At 53.5% G+C, this 17,193-nt stretch overlaps 6 protein-coding genes across 6 annotated transcripts; 1 reads left to right on the plus strand and 5 right to left on the minus strand.

Annotated features, from left to right (window-relative positions):
- Positions 1 to 93: 93 nt before the first annotated feature.
- Positions 94 to 606, plus strand: Z520_10370 (uncharacterized protein; the record flags this gene model as incomplete). The annotated part of the gene is made up of 1 exon (XM_016780863.1): positions 94 to 606. The coding sequence occupies one exon, from the start codon at positions 94 to 96 to the stop codon at positions 604 to 606; it is 513 nt and encodes a 170-aa protein (XP_016628156.1).
- Positions 607 to 1,674: 1,068 nt separating this feature from the next.
- On the minus strand, positions 1,675 to 5,186 carry Z520_10371 (uncharacterized protein; the record flags this gene model as incomplete). Its single annotated transcript, XM_016780864.1, has 2 exons — positions 1,675 to 4,984; positions 5,047 to 5,186. 2 exons carry the CDS (start codon positions 5,184 to 5,186, stop codon positions 1,675 to 1,677), a joined length of 3,450 nt encoding a protein of 1,149 aa, XP_016628157.1.
- A 585-nt stretch (positions 5,187 to 5,771) lies between these two features.
- Positions 5,772 to 8,218, minus strand: Z520_10372 (uncharacterized protein; the record flags this gene model as incomplete). The annotated part of the gene is made up of 2 exons (XM_016780865.1): positions 5,772 to 6,401; positions 6,458 to 8,218. 2 exons carry the CDS (start codon positions 8,216 to 8,218, stop codon positions 5,772 to 5,774), a joined length of 2,391 nt encoding a protein of 796 aa, XP_016628158.1.
- A 496-nt stretch (positions 8,219 to 8,714) lies between these two features.
- Z520_10373 (uncharacterized protein) lies at positions 8,715 to 10,739 on the minus strand (the record flags this gene model as incomplete). The annotated part of the gene is made up of 1 exon (XM_016780866.1): positions 8,715 to 10,739. One exon carries the CDS (start codon positions 10,737 to 10,739, stop codon positions 8,715 to 8,717), a length of 2,025 nt encoding a protein of 674 aa, XP_016628159.1.
- Positions 10,740 to 12,481: 1,742 nt separating this feature from the next.
- Positions 12,482 to 13,920, minus strand: Z520_10374 (uncharacterized protein; the record flags this gene model as incomplete). The annotated part of the gene is made up of 2 exons (XM_016780867.1): positions 12,482 to 13,571; positions 13,667 to 13,920. The coding sequence occupies 2 exons, from the start codon at positions 13,918 to 13,920 to the stop codon at positions 12,482 to 12,484; spliced, it is 1,344 nt and encodes a 447-aa protein (XP_016628160.1).
- A 691-nt stretch (positions 13,921 to 14,611) lies between these two features.
- Positions 14,612 to 16,330, minus strand: Z520_10375 (uncharacterized protein; the record flags this gene model as incomplete). Its single annotated transcript, XM_016780868.1, has 3 exons — positions 14,612 to 15,135; positions 15,194 to 15,482; positions 15,530 to 16,330. 3 exons carry the CDS (start codon positions 16,328 to 16,330, stop codon positions 14,612 to 14,614), a joined length of 1,614 nt encoding a protein of 537 aa, XP_016628161.1.
- Positions 16,331 to 17,193: the final 863 nt, after the last annotated feature.

Genomic DNA, 17,193 nt, shown 5'->3' on the forward strand with positions numbered 1-17,193 from the left:
AATCACCATCCTACCTCCTCTTCTCGAATCTCAAGTACTTCCTCCTACGCGATTTTCCTTTCCATTGCCAGCACAAATAAGCATCCTCAAAAAATGTCCCTCGTGCACCTCGCAAACACCTGCTCTCATCTCCAGAACGCCTCGCGCGCTCGACTCGGTCTAACCTCCATCCCGGACACGAAATTCCACCTGAAACTCATGCTCGCACTCCAAAACTCGGGCTTCTTATCGACCGTCGTGCGCGGCGGTCCAACACCGCCCCCGGCACACAACCTACTATCCCACCCTTCCTCGTCCGACCCATCACACCCCATCGATCCCGTCACACGACATAACGTCGCCTCGCGTCGCCTCTGGCTGGGGCTGAAATACTGGAACTCGGAACCTGTGATCGGGAAGATGGAGCTTGTCTCCAAACCAACGAGGCGGATATGGATGGACGTGGCGGGCTTGAGGAAGCTGGTGTTGGGCCAGAAGAGTGGATACGTTCAGGGAATGACGCGCCCGGGAGAGTGCATGTATGTCAGCACGGACGTTGGGATTCTCGAGGCAAGAGAGTGCGTGGAACGGAAGGTCGGGGGGATGCTGATTTGCCGGGTGCGATAAACACGACTGAGGATCACAACGATGTGGTTGACGAGTAGGAAGAGGTGGTTGCCGGGAATGAGTACAATGAATCCACCCAGGTCAGGAGTCATGGTCACACTCAGGCCGGAGCCCCTTCTCCTCTGGCATCGGAATAGAAGCTGCGCTCTGCCAAAGTCAGAGGCAAACCAGCACTACCTCCACGGGACTCCTTGAGAAGACCCGTTTCGACATCTCGAAAGATAACCGAGGCGGAGGGATCCTGAGAACAAACAACGCCCTCCTGGGGATGGCAGTGCACCGATACCGGGCTTGACAGGGTCTATGGAAGAAGGAGAAAGCACACTCCTCGCTGGAACGAGTCCCAATGGGGAACCAACACAGGGAAAAATAGGAAGCGGGCATAACTCCCCGCCGTGCGTGCTTTTCCACCCCTTCTCCGCAAGCGCTGGGACGAAAGGAACCCAAAAAGGGACAGACCAGATCACGAAGGAGATATATCCGTCCCTCAAAGCAAGAACCCGACAAGAGAGATCTCGGGGAGACACACGAAAACCCGTCTGCACACCTGCTGTATAAAAAAAAAAGCGAAACCATCCTCCTCTTTACTCCCAAATCTTCGTCACTCTCTCAACCGGAGGAGGATGGGGATTTTAGCATCAAAAGCTAGACAGAGAGATCATCAGGCTTGTCTGTGTAAATATACATTTATGATAAAAGTTTTAATTTCTGTGCCCCTACTTGTCCTCTTACTCGTAGTTGATCAAGAATCAGGCGGAAAGGGGTGGACGCTAGAAACCAACACTGATCTCTTCCTGTCCTTCTAGTCTTGATTGTGATTGTGACCGTAGAGTACAAAGTAGAATACCTAGGTACCTCTCGCGAATGCTCCTGGCCTTTCCGAAGGCTGCTACGACTGTTGCCGCTGTAGTTACCTATCTGCCTAGGTAGGCATCAAGCAACGCACCAGATGACTTTGTCCGTCTGTCCTTTTTGTCTTCAAATCCCAAAAGAAAAGAAGAGAGCTCCAACCTGGTCCCTAATTCCTGGATGGTTGAAATTACAGCACCTCTCTGAAAGGTTGGTCGCCTACTGTTCTCCCTCTTCTTGCTCCCCCTCGGTCTCATAATCAAACTCCTTCGGCAGAGGTGCATCTTCCACACCTTCTTCATCCTCGTCGATTGCCGTCAATACACCTGCCGCCGCCGCCGCACCAGCGCCCACACCCGCAGCTACCTCCTGTCCTGTCCTCTGGCCAATTGGTGTCTGAGGATGCTGAGCCCCTTCGCCTAGAGTTTGCCCTCCGGCCTGTGCGGCTGCGGGAGTTTCGACTTTGCTGACCAATAATGGGATAATTTCCCTTTCCTTCTCCGGCTCGGTATCCAGCACAACCATCACACCCCCTGTCGGCCGCTTGACAGGCTGATATCGCTGATCTGGGAAAGTCAGGTATTTCAACTGTGCGGGCAACACCCGGGACATGTTGCTGATATCATAACCAATCTTCTCCTTCTCTGCCTTCTTCTTTCCCTCACCATGAGTTTCGGGCTCTTTTTTCTCCGCGTCTTCCTTGGATTTGTCCTTTTCTTTGCCTTCAGCCTCATCCTTCACGACCTCATCAGTATCCATCTTATCCCCTTTCTCGATCTTTGGCGTCACAGGTGTTACCGTATCGACATCCATGCTATCTCTTCGTTGTTGTTTTTCCTTCCTGGCCGCTCGTCTTTTGGCTTGTGCTGTGGTACTCAGCACGGCCGTCTTGACTTTCTCAGGTGCTTCGTCAGTCTTGGCTTGTTGTTCAGGAGGGTAGTCGAAGAAGCTAGGTCTGGTGTTACAGTGGAATTTGAAGACTGGAGCTTCAAGCTTTTGATCCACACCAATGACCGCAGTAGGCGTCAATGACAGCGAGAAGAAATGTGCCAATGGGAACCAGTACCAGTACTGAGTGAAGACCACGGCACCAACAATTCCCATCATGTTCAGATTGCCCGTTTGGGTCTGCAGGCTGATGGTGCAGTTTCGCCCGCCCGCATCTAGAATGCCCATGGCGATAGCACAGCCAAACTTGCACATTGCGTCCTCATGCCGGTCGCCAATGATCTTGAACATTGCTTTGCGAATGCTGCCAACCTTGGGGTTCAGCGCGTCGTTCTGCTGTATCAAGACCATGGCGAGAGCGATGAGGGCTCCTTGACGCACGAAGTCTGTGGGATCCTTCAGCATCGGTTCAAGCAAGTCAATAGCTTCAGCAAGGCCCGTGCCTGCACAGGAGATACCCAGTGCCATGGCGGCACCGTATCGGACGTGGGGATTGTAGGACTCAGCGAGGAGCTCCACCATTCGAGGAACGCTGGTATGCTTTCGGAATAGAATGAACCCCAAGCTGAGGACGGCAATCCGTCGAACATCGTCACTCACATCACTGACGGCCACGTGGAGCAGTTTTCGAACAGCCTTGTTGCTGCCCGTGCCGACGTAAGCCATGGCAATCGTCAAGATACCACCATACCTCATGGTAGGATCGGCGTCATTGAGAAGACCTTGAATGAGCTCATCCGCGCCTTCTTGTCGGCCGTACATGATCAATGCCATACCGACAGCGAGACCCCGTACAATCTTCTCGTGTTGAGTGTCGTGAGCATGCTGGATCATGTCTGACAAGACTTTGGTATTGCTCGAGCCAAGCATGACGAGACCCATTGCCAAACCCACAGCCTCGCCATTGATGGCAGAATCGGCCCAAAGTACATTTCTCAAATCTTCAAAGATGGTCTCGTCACCCGAAGCCATCCCTGCAACACCGAGGCCAAGGGCACCACCATGTTGCACGACCTCATCGGTGGCCTCCTTGAACTTCTCTCGAATGAAATTCACGGCTTTTCCTTTGTGATTGGCACATAATAGTCCATAAGCGTACAGCGAACCGCCTTGGCTGTATGGGGAATCATGAGAAGTGGCAACTCCAGCAGGCTTTGGCAGGTATGGGCTCAGCAGACGACGGGCTTGGTTGATATTGCCTTGGTGAATAACACCGAAGACTGCGGTGGCGGTAAACTTTGACCAGTTGGTGGCCTTGCCCAGCCACTCCAAGTTGTTGCGGAAAAAGGTGTCGGTTGCCGTTTTGGCGTGCATCAATCCCGCGCAGAGAGTGACGGCGGTATGATATATCGAATAGCGGGCTTCGAGGCTATCTTTGACCTTGTTCAATATCGACAGATCGACTCGGTTCGACTTGTGCAGAAACTCGATATTCAGATGTATTGACGTGAGACCATCCAAGATATCCCTGATCTTCTGGACTGCTTCCCGCTGCTCGGGCTTGGACAGCTTCGACTCTCCAGAAGGCGCTGGTGCACCTGCAGAATCCTGCAGTTCTTGTTGCAGCTGCTCTTCCGGCTTTGCCTGCGTATCGGTTTCCATCTTGTCACCATCTTGGGGCTTTGGCTCTTCCTGCGGCAGCATTTCGGCAAGTTCTTCTCGGACCTTTCGGAGGAATTCTTGCGTGCTGTTGTCGTAGAGATCAAAGGAGATCTGGTACGCCACAGCCAGGGAGCGGGCATCGCCCTTTTCGATCAATTGTCTCAGGATGTTAGAAGCCATAGAATGCTGGTCGAGATAAACCACACATTTTGCAATGGCGAAGTAGTCGGGTGAGGGGATTTCGTTGAGCAACTCCAAAATGAGCTTGAGGATCTCGTTTCGCAGGGCTCGCTCTTGTACCACGCTCATACAAATATCCAGCACGTATTCCATCAACTCTTCGCCCTTCTTCGTGGCTTCGCCGTTTTCTTTTCGCTCATCCTCAGCCGCTCGTTTGATCACGCGGCGCAAGATGTCCAGGTTGCGGCCCTCCAAAGCAATTCCCACGACCTGACGATATCGCTTTTCTCTGAAGCATCTCTCGAACAGAGACTCTATGACGCGAGTAAGGGGTTTCTGGAGACCGCGCTCTTGAATGATCCGCTCGGGTGAACCGACGTCGCCGAGCTCAACACCGGCTTGGGTAGGATCGAAAGTTATAGTGTTCTGCCTGGACAGAAGGGACTTGGACGGAAGGACAGATTGGGAGAATGGCGTGAGGGGGGATGTTAAGCTGGCAGACATGCTGGCGGCGCCGTCTCCCGCTTGACTGAAAGCTGTGTCAAGTTGAGGTTGGCTGGCAGCATTGGCGGCGGCCAGGGTGGGATCTCGACTGGCGGACAGAGCAATGAAGGTATCTACACATTTGGAGATTATGGTATCTTCAAATTCGCCAGGGTCGTCCAATCTGAAGTACTTTCCGGCACCGAGGGCAAAGGCCATGGACTCATTATATTCTTGCAGGTGGTAATACACTTTGGATGCGACGATGGCGGCGAGCTCGCGCTCCGGAAAGGAATCATCTTCGTGAAGCGCTTCGCTAAAAAGGCAGGATTAGCTTCTCTACCAGACTGATGAAGAAGAGACGTATTCCCAACATACATCTGGCCCAGGGCATCGGCAAGCTCGGTCCATAATAGATCAACCTGACTGTCAAGCTGCTTCAGAGCAAAGCTTCTGAGCTCTGGGTCAGGTTCTGACAAGAATCCGACAAGACCGGCAGCAGACACCAAGCCAACCATGTTTGTTGAAAGGCTGTTGCGTAGCGCTGGCGAAGGAGGGCGTGATGTCCGGAGAACTGTTGACCTGCCAGTGGGAAGGGGCAAAGCGCGCAACACACCGGGAACAAGGAGTTGAGGAATCGAAGGAGTGGAGAGGGTCAGGAAGAAGAAAGTCTAGTGTACAGGAGCAGGAGATGAAAGAGAAATCTGTCGACGATGGGTGGATGTTGAGCGAAATGGAAGGTAAGGAAAAGGATTCGCGCAGATGCAATTGACGTGTCTGCAGGCGATGACTCGATGTGTTCGCAGTTTGCATCACCTTCTGCAGCCTGGAGTTTGGATGGCGCAGGATGGCGCAGGATGGGGATTACGCTTAGTCACCCTGTGGTCACGTGCACTGGCCTGCCGACAGCCTCTCGGCCTCTCAGCCTCGTCTCCAATGATGGTCGCAACACCCACAATGAACATTTTGGTGGCATGGCAATAAGAATTGTGTTCTTAGTATTACAAGGGTATCAAAAGGAGAAGCGAAACATAATTCTCATGTCTCTCCAAAATCTCCCGGAGCATAGATCCAGCTTGAAATGTTGTCACCATCTCCCACCCTCACTTGGTCTGCCTTTGAAGCGTCCCTTCCCGACATAATATCCGGATATTATCAACGAAACCTCCCACGAGCTTTTCATACTTACTAGGTTGATTAGCTCGGAGGTTCGCGATCTCGATCCGGATCTGCTCCGTGCTAATCTCCACCTCCAACTCGTGCTCCTTCACCGCGGTGTCGGGGTAACTGACTTGCGTTAGGTCAATCTGGTACGCCAGGTGCCTATAGCTCATTCTGTCCTTCTTTCTATCGCGGCCGCCTTCAGTCATGTCGGTCAGCCAATTTGGATCTCCTTCCCATGGACTTTCAACCGAGATCGAGACGCGGTAGTCGAAATCAGAGCGAGGGTTGTACACTTCCAGGTCCGCAATCCGCGTCTTGATGATCTGTGCCTTGACCGTGTTCGTCTTCTCGTCGATCGTCCGCCGCACTCGAGGTGTGTGTCGAGGATTGAGCCATGTCATTATGGATGGTGGCAGGTTTTTCCGACCCACTTCGGTCAGTTCGTAGAATTCGTCGTACTCGTGTGGATGACTATAATCAATCCTGGGTGGTTCTCCGGAAGCCTGAGATGTCCGGTACGACTCCCAGACGAGGTCGTTAAGAAACTTGTTCATGGCCTTGTGCTGAGCCTGGGTTCACAGTTAGTTACAGACATTCCAGGAAAACGAGAATATAATATACGTACCATGTCCATGGAACTCTTGAAACTTGTCCTGCCCCTAAATTTGTCTCTGCTGAACACCGTCTCCGTCTCCACAGGTAGATTGAGCCGCAGGCTTGCCTGTTCGTCAAATATCATACCGACTTTGGCTTCGATCTCAAACATGGCTCCGCCAGCGGGGGGCTCCGCGTTGCCGATGACCATATGGATCCAATTGCAGATATACCTGGTAAGGTCATCGTATGGTGCTTCACCAGTGATAGATGGCTCCCATCGAGGCTCGCCCGGCGGTGTCGTTGTGTGACTGTGCACCTGCCCATTGACAGCCTGGGGAGCCATGGATTCTTTCTTGACAGGGACATCGTTTCTAGGCGACGTAGGGGTCCTGGGTGAGCCGGCCTGCCGTGCTGGAGTCCAGTCAGCCGGCTGGCCAAACTTCAGAGGCAGATTACGACGAGCACTCCGCGCCCATATGGGGATCTCGTCCCGCCGTGGTCTCTTTTTCGGGGGTAACGGCGTCGCTGCAACATCAGACAAATGACTTGCAGTCCGCTTCAACGAAGGTTGGGGCTGAGCGGTTGCTGGAGGGCTCTTTTGTGCGGGTAAAGACGAGTTTGTCAGCTGAGGTGTCGAGTTAGATTGGTTAGGTGCACCTGGTCCAGGACTCGGGCGGGCATCTGGGTACGGGACACCAGGTTTGGGCTCAGTCGACGTGGAAAGGTTCTTGGGCGTCGTCTCGTGACTGTGATTCTCGACATTCCGATCTGGTGTGGTGTGAAATTGAGCATTTGGGATGGAGTTGGAGAGGGATGCCCGCTTAGGCTGCGCGTTGGGATGCGAGTCAGACATGGGCTCCTGGTACCGCCCAACACTCTGCTGACGACCCGGAGGAGGCCTGGGAATCGTCTTGGGACTGACGCTCTCGATGCTCCGTTCGCGTTCACGCAAGTCCCCAGAATAAGTCCTTTGTACGCTCCCACTGGCGCTCCTAGAATGTTCCGCTTGCGGATAGGGCGGCTGATTATATTCTCTGCTCTGCGCCGAGCCGACAGAGCCGACAGACGATCTTCTCACGCTCTCGTGGCCATGGGACGTCGGACGATGAGGGTGAGGTGATGGGCGAGGGTAGGTAACAGGCGGGCCGAGGGGGGTGACTGGAGGAGGGTGAAACTGAGCCTGAGGTGAAACGTGCCTCTGCTGTGTATGCGCAAGGCCGTTTGCAGAGATGTAGTCGTCTCTGGAAGTGGGAGACTGGGCGCTCAGGGAAGGGTGTGCGCTGGAGTGATGATAGGTGGTGGCAGAGGAAGGCGTAGCGGCCTGATAGTGGTGGACGGATCCTGGAGTGGGAGGGTAGGGCCCAGACGGGGACGGCGAGGGAACAAAGGGAGACTGATACGGGTGCGAAGGTGGGATCCCTTCACGCGGAGTGTGTATCTGTCCATGCGGCCCTGGACTCTGCGCATAGAAGGACTGCCCGGTTGCGCTTGGCGTCGACCCTGAGGTGGAGGCTGAATTTTGTTGTTGTGGTGACTGGACAGCAAAATAGGAGCCGTTGGCAGAGGTGCGGTATTCATTTGATGGCGGCGGCGGCTGCTGATGATACGACGAAGAGGAGGATGGCAATGGAGGGCGCTCGAGGGGAGGATGGGACTCGTACGAGGGGGTGAGTTCGTAGGAGGATTGCGGTGTGTGAAGTCGCGGCGGAGGGTGAGGGTGTGGTTGAGGTTGATGGTGGTGTTGGTGTCGCTGGGTCGAAGAATCGTTGAGCATCGACTTCAGGTCCATGATTGCCCACAATATTGCTTCTGGCGTGAAGCTGTGTAACAGCGCGTGGATTTGGCCATCAATTAATTAGTTGTCCATGGGTGGACTGGGTGGACTCGTCGTTTGTCGCTGGCGCAGGATGTGTGCAATGCCAGCGGGTACGGAGGAGGGAGGTCAGGATTTCTGTCGACACTGCGAATCTGCGGCGCGCGACTGGCGACTGGCCGCATGCCAATGCCACCTTCCAACAACGACCGACTTTCCCTGATATGTAGAACCTCCGCATACTCCCACATCCTCCCAGCACTGACAACCACCATTCACAATTATTGTGTCACACTTCTGATTCAGGATGGACCCTTGGGGTTTCACAGGGTTGATTTTCCTATCTATGCAATGCTTTGTCTCTAATCCTACAGGTCTCCAGGCATACAAAAAAAGGGGTATCAAGGTCGAAAAAAGCACCGCTATCCACCGCCCACCATCCAGCCATGCTCGGTTGGATTCCTTATAATTTCTAAAAGGGGTCTCTTCGCTTGCTAATGTTTGACATTTCCACAATATGACCATCTGCTCCAGACCCGTCAAGTGTGTTGGAATTGGTGCGTGTCATGGCCAGACCTTCTAAGAGATCCTGATCGACGCCCACCTGAGGGGACAAATAGGGCGTCGTTCGCGGAGTCGTGATGGAGAAATTTGGCCTCACCGAGATGTTTCCCAGGCTGACATTGCGGCGGACTTTCAAAGGCCGCGGCAGCGTCAATGCATTGTCACTGTCCACGGGGGAGTCGATGCTAAGGCTGCGCCTTCTCAAGAACGAGGGCCGAGCTGAGCGACCACGACCTGGCCGATTCTTGCTGCTGGATCTTTTGTGTTCGCGAGCAGCCCTAGCCTCGGGCCCAAAGTTCACCCTGTCCCGCAGAGTATGGATGGCCTGGATAAGAGCCAGCTCGATCGCAACACAGTTCTTAATGCGGCACATGCGAGGCCATGTCGCCCGTTCTCCGGCCACTGTGGCTTCTATCATGAACTCCGGCGTGGGATTCATCATCATATTGAGGTACTCGCTTGGTTTGATCTCTGGCAAAACGTTGATGTCGCCAGTATATTGTTGGTTGAAGAGGGAAGCCCATCTGTAAAATCCCTGAGGGAACCCCAGATCCGAGAGTTGTTGTGCGCGATGTATAATTTCCTCCCTGAGCAGGTCTTTGGCCGCTTGAAGGGGGTTCCGCCCAGGGATGGGCGCTCTGGGTTGTTTCCCGTGAAAGACCTCCTCCTGATCCAGAAAGACCCGAACATGTGGGTTGACCTGTGAGACGATGAAGAAATTGACGTTGAACATTTCAGAAAGCTTCCTCATGGGAATGTCGTGGTCAAGGGACCCATCCACAAAGGTCTGCTGGGCATTTTGCATCCAGAGCTTTTCCTCCTTGGTGATGGGGTCTTTCTCGTAGATGTTGGCAGGCGGGAAGACATTGGGCACAGCACAAGACGCACAGACAGCCGACCAGATGAAAACATCGGGAGCAGTCACGAAGTTCAAGAGTCGTGGCTCGGCGTTGCCTGCACTGGACACGCAGATGTTGAGGATCCGCCCGGTCTTGTAGCGTGCTTCTCGGAAGGTGATGTCGCCCAGCCATGACTTCATGACTCGCTTTAGGTTGTCCATTTCAAAGAAGGCTCCAGTCCGCAGAAAAGTGCGGATCCGCTGTGCAAGCCAGCCCACCCTGCCAGTTCCTGGAGGATCAAAGACGGCCAGGTCAGAAAATGGAAAATGGTCGAGAACTTCGGCCATACGCTCATCATTGGCACTGCCCACGATGCCAGCCACAATACTTCCTGCTGAGGCGCCCGAAATAATCTCAGGTAACAACTCCGCTTCCCAGAGGGTCTTTACAACGCCAATATGCTTCATTCCCAGAAGTGCTCCGCCCGATAGAGTCAGTGCCGAACGCCCAAAGAATTTTAACGCGTCTTCTAATGATTGCTGGTGATGTCGAATTTCTGCAGTAGAGATGTTGCTATGGATGCTGGTCTCAGTAAAGGTCTCGATAGTTTCTAAGACGGTGTTGATGTAGTCGTCTATCAAGAACTTGGTGCCGAACCAAGAATGTTTGTAGAGTCGCAACATGTTCATGCCACCCAGGTCACGACTGAGCCCGGTTCGGAGGAGGTGTTGCATGGCATTCAGGTCCTGGTCGGCCACCGCATTCTGGAGTCGGATGACCTGGCTCTCGATCACGTCAGGATTGTAGCCGGGCTCAATGGACTCCCTTTCTTTCTTCCATGCCTCGTGGCCTTGCAGATTGTCCAGGTCGATTGTGCAGTTCTCATACTCGGCCAAACTTTCGGCTTCGTGCATCCGTCTTAACAGGGCTTGTTCATGTGTCTCGGGAGGTTTTCGGCTGTATCTGGCTATCTCTTCGGCCAGTTTCTGCAGTCTCCTGCTCGGAGAGAGCAACTTGACCGCGTCGGCGTATAATCCGACACATGACCAGAAGAGGGGAGTGTGCATAGGGACGACGGAGAGGAGGATGGCCATGTCGATATTGAGGTCGTGGCCATTTGACCACCAAGGGGCGCAGTAGCTAGGTGAGAAGTCGAGGGAGGAAATACAAATGCAATCTGCAGTCTAGGTGAGTGAATTGTGTTCAGAGCAAACAACAGTGATGACAGGCAAGCGGAATGGTCGGTCCTGCTATTGAAGCAGATTGAATCAGACTGAATCCGAGGGGCTGTGTCATCAAGGATGGAGGCGTTGGTGGCCACTTCCCATATGGGGGGGCTGGAGCGTGTGACCTGGTTCCGTTGTAGATCGCCAAAACAAGGCATTTACGATTGAGAGGAAAGAGTAAGAGAGGCCAACGAGAGATCCAGCAAACCAACCCACTTGAGCCAGACGTGGCAGATGTGGCAGATGATACGATTGATTGCAATTCAGGCCGGCAGAAGACCGAAATGTCGGTAGCCGAGTGTTCTGAGGTCAAGAACACCCACAAAAAACCACAAAAAACCGCGAGAAAGCGAATGACAAAGAACGGATTCGTGGCACCGGGACTCCGACAGGTACCTAGCGAGCTAGTATTCGCGGGACATGGTACCGAGTACCTCGTACAGTATCCACGGTCCACGTCGACGATACGTTGCGAACCTTGGAAGTAAATGGACAAGAGCGAGAGAGGGACAAGAGAGATGGTGGTGGGGCGAAAAATGACATCGACAATCGCAAGACTCGGAGGCGGAGGGACGCCAACTGGAACCTTGGAAACTCGCGGATGCTCCAGGTACAAGGCACGAGTATCGTACGTTTGCCCCAATCCTCCGTCACACACTCAGTACTGTCTACCTACTCGCTAGGTACCTACGACAGATCTCATGACTCGTTCAACCGCGTCTCTCCCACCTTTCTCTCTGCTCTCTCTCCCCAATTCTCCCACAACCGCCACTCCAACTTCCTGGGGAATGATCAAACGACCTGGAGAAAACTTGGTCACGCTCACGCTCTCATCCTTCAGCTGCGGACGGCCTCGCTAGGCGACTGGCAATGGGCATCCCCTGCCATGGCTGAGGGCTGGCATGTTTCTTTTTTCAAATTGAGCGCGTGATGTACCCCTTGTCTATCTCGTCGAATGAGAGACTAACAAAGGACGCCCCCCAGACGCCAGACGCTGCATTATTGATCCGGTTGCAAGGCACCAAGAATGATCTCGATCACATGCCAATTCCCGCATTTTGCTCTTTGTTGCTTTTCGAGTTCCTGACAAGCGCAGCTGTCCCTGAGCCCTGAGCTGGCACCTGGCAGGCTGGCACCCATCTGGCATGCGTCCCCTGCTGTTCTCGGCTCTCGAATCTAGCCTTCACCGCCACCATTTCCCCTTCCGTCGAGCGTCCAAACCCAACCAGCGGTCTGATATCCGTATTCCGCTCTACTCCAACGAACCAGATCCTCCGCGTGAGGCTTGCTTCTGCCGCACGATCGGGTCCGACCCGCACGTCTGCCCTGAGAGAAGATGCGAACGAGCATGTGCTCCAAAGTAAAATTTCGCAAGGTTGCACATGCGTCTCGCAACATTTTGCCGGCTTTTCGCCAACTGCCGCACTTGTGGTCAGCTCGGACCACCCTTGTTACCCATTGAAAACGGGAAAAGGGAGGTTCAAGCATCCAGACCTCGTAAAAGCCATTCCTCATTGGAGGCCCAGACTTTTCTCGACTGCAGACGTCACCGTGAGAGTTCCGAGATCGATTGGACACACTGTCCGTTTTCATCGAGATACTGCTCCTCATCAACCACCAAGGACTTCTCCTGCTGCAGGTCGGGCAGCTGCGTCTTCTGAAGCTCTTGGCAGCTTCTTCAAGCTGCTACAGCCAGCTTCGACGGTTTCTCCAACCTCGACTGTGTCTGGAGGAAGATTGTGTGAACCCAAGGTTTCCAGGAATTCGGCGAGACCTTGCCGAAGTCGAGCCGCCCCGTCTGCTTCATGCCAGAAGTGGCCAGTGTCTGCACTGACCGCAACAAAGCGAGAACCAGGCTGCGATTGTAGATCTTGGGTCCATCGTTGCAACTTGCTGGCGGACGTGAAGCCGTCGCGTGTTCCGTAACAACAACAACATGGATGCGTCGTAAGTTCGTGGAACTCTGCTCCTGGAGAAGGGTTGGTGTCGCGGTCTTTCCGAGTAAATCTGAGCTTTGAGAACATTGTAGTGAACCCAGCCGCCATTGACAAGATTGGAGATATGATGACATAGGCGACCTCTGGCAGTACCGGTGCAGACTCCTCCATTGCTGGAGCTTTTGTTGTTGCTGGTGCAGTCGGACTGCTGGGCTGGGAGGAACCAATCTTGCGACGAATCCTGTCCACGCTTCGTCTGATTCTCTCCCCATCCATGCTTCTTCTCGAGTTTTCCCGACTGACTCGTCGACTGGCAGCGTCCGACTCGTAGCCGCCCATGACGACTCCGGGACTTGGCTTCCTGGCCGATTCTCCTGCTCCTGCTGCGCTGCGAACCCGCGGTGTTGTCAGTGTTGTTGCCGACCCCGAATGCATCTCCAGGTAGGCTTGTGCATCCCGCGACAGGTCTAGAGCTCGGCGCCTGATCTCGCTCTCTGCCGAGCCCGAGGTTGGCGAGCGAAACAGGTCGATGACAACCCCCAGCGCCGGCAGATGAGACGCGATCATTGCACCGTACGAATAACCTCCGAGAATCAAAACAGGTGGTCTCCTCGCTGCTGCTGGAGGGACGTCGTCCTCGCCAGGCGGTCGTCCATGGAAGATAGCGTCGATGTAGCACACCAGAAACCCGTAGACCGAGACATAGTCGCTCAACTCTGGCTTGCCCGTCCAAGACGTCCTCCCCGCTGAGCCGGAAGCCCCTCTACGTCCAACGTCCACGTCAGTGAATATAATAGAACCGGGGGTGTTTTAACGACCTCTAGCGTGAAACCAGGCAAAGGTTCTTGTACTACCTACCTAAAGTTGAACGTGATCAGAAAATAACCCGCTTGGAGCAAGACGCCGCCCGCAAGCGCCACCACGGGATCATCGTAGCATCCGCCCAGTGGCGCATAGGGGTGCGCGAGGATGGCGAAACCAGCCTGACCAAGGACTCCTCGCGAGGAGTTCCTTTCTGTTCGCGGCCGAGGATAGTAGATCCGACAGTTGAGCTCGACGTCGTCGTGGATGCTGGGGATGGTGAATGAACAGTGTGGTCGTGGAAGTGACATTGTCGGTGTACTTTAGGTACCCATGTAGTGCCAAATCCGCGCGGCTCTAGGCTTTCTGGCTCAGCATTTGTGGGTCGATACAAGAGAGGATCCTCTGTCGGCTTACTCTATATTGGACCGTCCATGTATAGGTAGAAGAAGGTGCTCGAGTGATCGCGTTTTCCAACTAGTATGTGGGAAGGTGGAAGGTGGAAGTTGGAAGGCTCACGCATAGTGCCAAGCCACATCACCTTCACCTTCTATCGTTTCTCACAAGGCGCAATCAAACTGCCCCCAAGTAATTACGGATCACCACAAGCCTGGCAAGCCGACTTCAAGAAATAAATGGCACAGTCTGACACAGAGTTCTCAATAACGACGAGGTGACAACCTGGTTAGGGACAGCTAGGATCTAGTAGTAATAAGTACAGGGATCCCGCTGTGCTCAAGGAGCATACAGAATACCCTTCTAAGTTGAGATAACCTGATAACCAACAGTTAATCACATCTCCTTTGCCGCTGTCTATCCTCTTCTCGTAAAACCTGTTCCACTTAATTTTGAACTCGGCTCGCTGGCTACGGCAACACCAATCCACGTTCTGGGGAAATGAAACACACCTACGCATTACCAGGGTCGGGAGAACTGTAGATTCAGGATCTTTCCAAGTACTCTAAGACGCCGATCTAACACCCTCTCCACCAAATATTCTTCTTATAACTCATCCCTCTTTCTTACCTTCTTATCGTGCGTCGCATCCCATTCATCCAACCATCCCGTCACTTGCCTGAGCTCCCACTCATGTGCAGCTTTGATAAAGTCCGGCTCTGCACTGATGTTGAGTATCCCCGAGCTGTCCCAGTGGTGGCCGCCTCCGGTGATGAGCATCTGATTCGCCCCGTATCGCGTACTGGCATTGCGGCCGTGGTAGCATACGTCGCGCCACACATCGCTTCCCCCGTCGATCAATGCCAGTCTCGGCGCCGAGAGATTAAAGTCACCGTAGTGGTTGTACCACGTCAGGTTTGGCCCGTCCGGAGATGGCACAGCTTGAGGCGACAAGGGGCCCGGCGGAAATGCCCATGTGCACCACTGCTGGGTGTAGTCGAGGCCAATGACCCGGGACAGGAGAGAAGGTTTACCATGCGGTTGCGGAAGTTGGTATGCGCCTTGCTCTGTACAGGTACTGTACAGGTAGGAGCGAGAGGCTGAATTGGTAGGATCGGCGTAGAAAGTCGCTGCTCGATCCGTCAGTAGTTGTTACATTTCATGAAAGACCTCGGTCTGCGAGCGCACCATTTTGCGTGGAGAAGCATTCGGTTGTATCAATCAAATCTGGGCTGTCACATGTCGAGACAACCACTTCTTTGACGTAGTTTGCATACGCTCCCAGCCCAGTCCAGGCCGAGCCGTTGGTGTAATTCGCCAACTGCATGTCAACTGCGGTGATGCTTGCTGGGGCGTCTATGTTGGTGATGTTGTTGCAAAACGAGAAGAAATCGGGGGCGTCGTACGCCGGATACCAGTTGAGTTCTTGCCAGGTGTTGGTAGGGTAATTCATCGGTCCGCCTAGGGGAAAGGCAATCTGAGAGTTCAGGTACTGTTACCAGTCAACGCAAAGATTTCACTTACTGTCATTGCAAAATCCCTGAGATCACTCAAAGGTCCGAGTCCAAAGATATCCTTCAACTGCTGGATGGCTTTCGTGTTGTTCTGCTGGATCAAATAGTCCATCTTATCAATGATGTTATTGATTCGGGAGACACAATCCTGAGGCCCATTCTCTTGTATGGGATCATACCACTCAGGATAACCAAGAACGGCGTGTATGACGCCACTTGAAGCAATACCTCCCCATAGCAAACCTTGATACTGAACGAGAGAAAAGGCCGTCTGTGCACCGGCGAGACTACCCCCATACAAGATCCAGGGGTGCCCTGGGGCCGTGAGGTTGTTTCCGCCTGTGACGTTTGGGAAGACAGCATGTTGAGCAAAGTACGCATTGTCGGCGATAGTCTGCTCGGTGGTGAGGAATCGCAGATTGTCGGTCGTAGAGTTCGAAAACGGATAGCTTTCACCATAGTACCTGTTCTCAAGAATGACTCCTAATCCGCCCGTCGCATTCATTAGGATCTGGATAATCCCGGTCTGAAGATTCGAAAAGCGCGACGGTCCGCTAGTCTCGCCACTAATGTAGAGAAAGACGGGACCTCCTGGCTTGTAGTAGGTGTCGTCGAAATAGTACCTTTGCTTGAAAGTGAGATTTGTGCTTGGCGCATATCGAGAGCTTGTTGGGAAATGGTCGATGAGCTGGTTAAAAGTGTATGCCGTATAGGTTGTTGGTCTCCCATCCTCGCCCAGAGGGCCAACTTGCGCCGCACCAATGCCGATGCTGACCGTGAAGGCAAAGAGAATGCTTTTGAAGGACTTCATCATGAATTCATGAACTCCCACGCAGACAGTAGCAGGTCGAGCAGACAAAGAGGGGGGAGCTTGGGGGAGACGAGCTTGAGCATCGTCGTCCGATCACGCATCTCAAGTACGTTACCTTTGAACTTGCCACAGCCGATGTCGTGCTACGGACGGTGGATAGCTACGTCAAGACCACTCATGCTGCTTGCGGGAGCTCTGCGGTAGCGTGCAGGCTCGCCAGGAACTCGCAGGAGTTTGGACGAAGAATAACCACCAGTATCAGTGATCTCAGGTGGTCTGATTGGCTTGACCAGGATCTCGACAGGGTTGTTGGATATGGATAGTAGATCTATTCCCCTCCAGGCAGCTTAGAGCTTCTTCCAGGTTGCATTGTAGAGGGGCAAGTTGTTCCCAGAGACGGTAACTCATCGCACGATAAGGCACCAGCGATTCCTTCGGAAGGTCCGGCACAAACCGCGGGCGGGTCTCAAAAATGGCGCTGCCGGACCATTCCACGATTTGTACAATGTGCAGCCAGTATGAAGGAGATGAATTGATGGCAAGTGAAGATATGTACCGAGTACACACAGAAGAGAAGCGCAGGCACAGATCACACTTGCGGGGGCCAAGCCGCTACCGCTGACCTCGTAGTACTAAGTACGAGGTGCAGCATGAGCCGATGTCAGAGATAAATGGCACAGTCTGATAGAGTTGACGACGAGTAGGCCGCGATATAAGAAGTAGCTAATATTTGGTGATAACTTTAGGGATCCAGCCATACTTGAGAGCAGATAGCATCCTCGTTATAAGTGATGCTCACCTGAAACTAATGGCTAATCACTTTTATTTTACTACTCTATCGTGTAGTCTTCTCGTCAGACCTA

This window comes from Fonsecaea multimorphosa, assembly GCF_000836435.1.
Source record: "Fonsecaea multimorphosa CBS 102226 unplaced genomic scaffold supercont1.29, whole genome shotgun sequence".
Taxonomy (NCBI): Eukaryota; Fungi; Ascomycota; class Eurotiomycetes; order Chaetothyriales; family Herpotrichiellaceae; genus Fonsecaea; species Fonsecaea multimorphosa.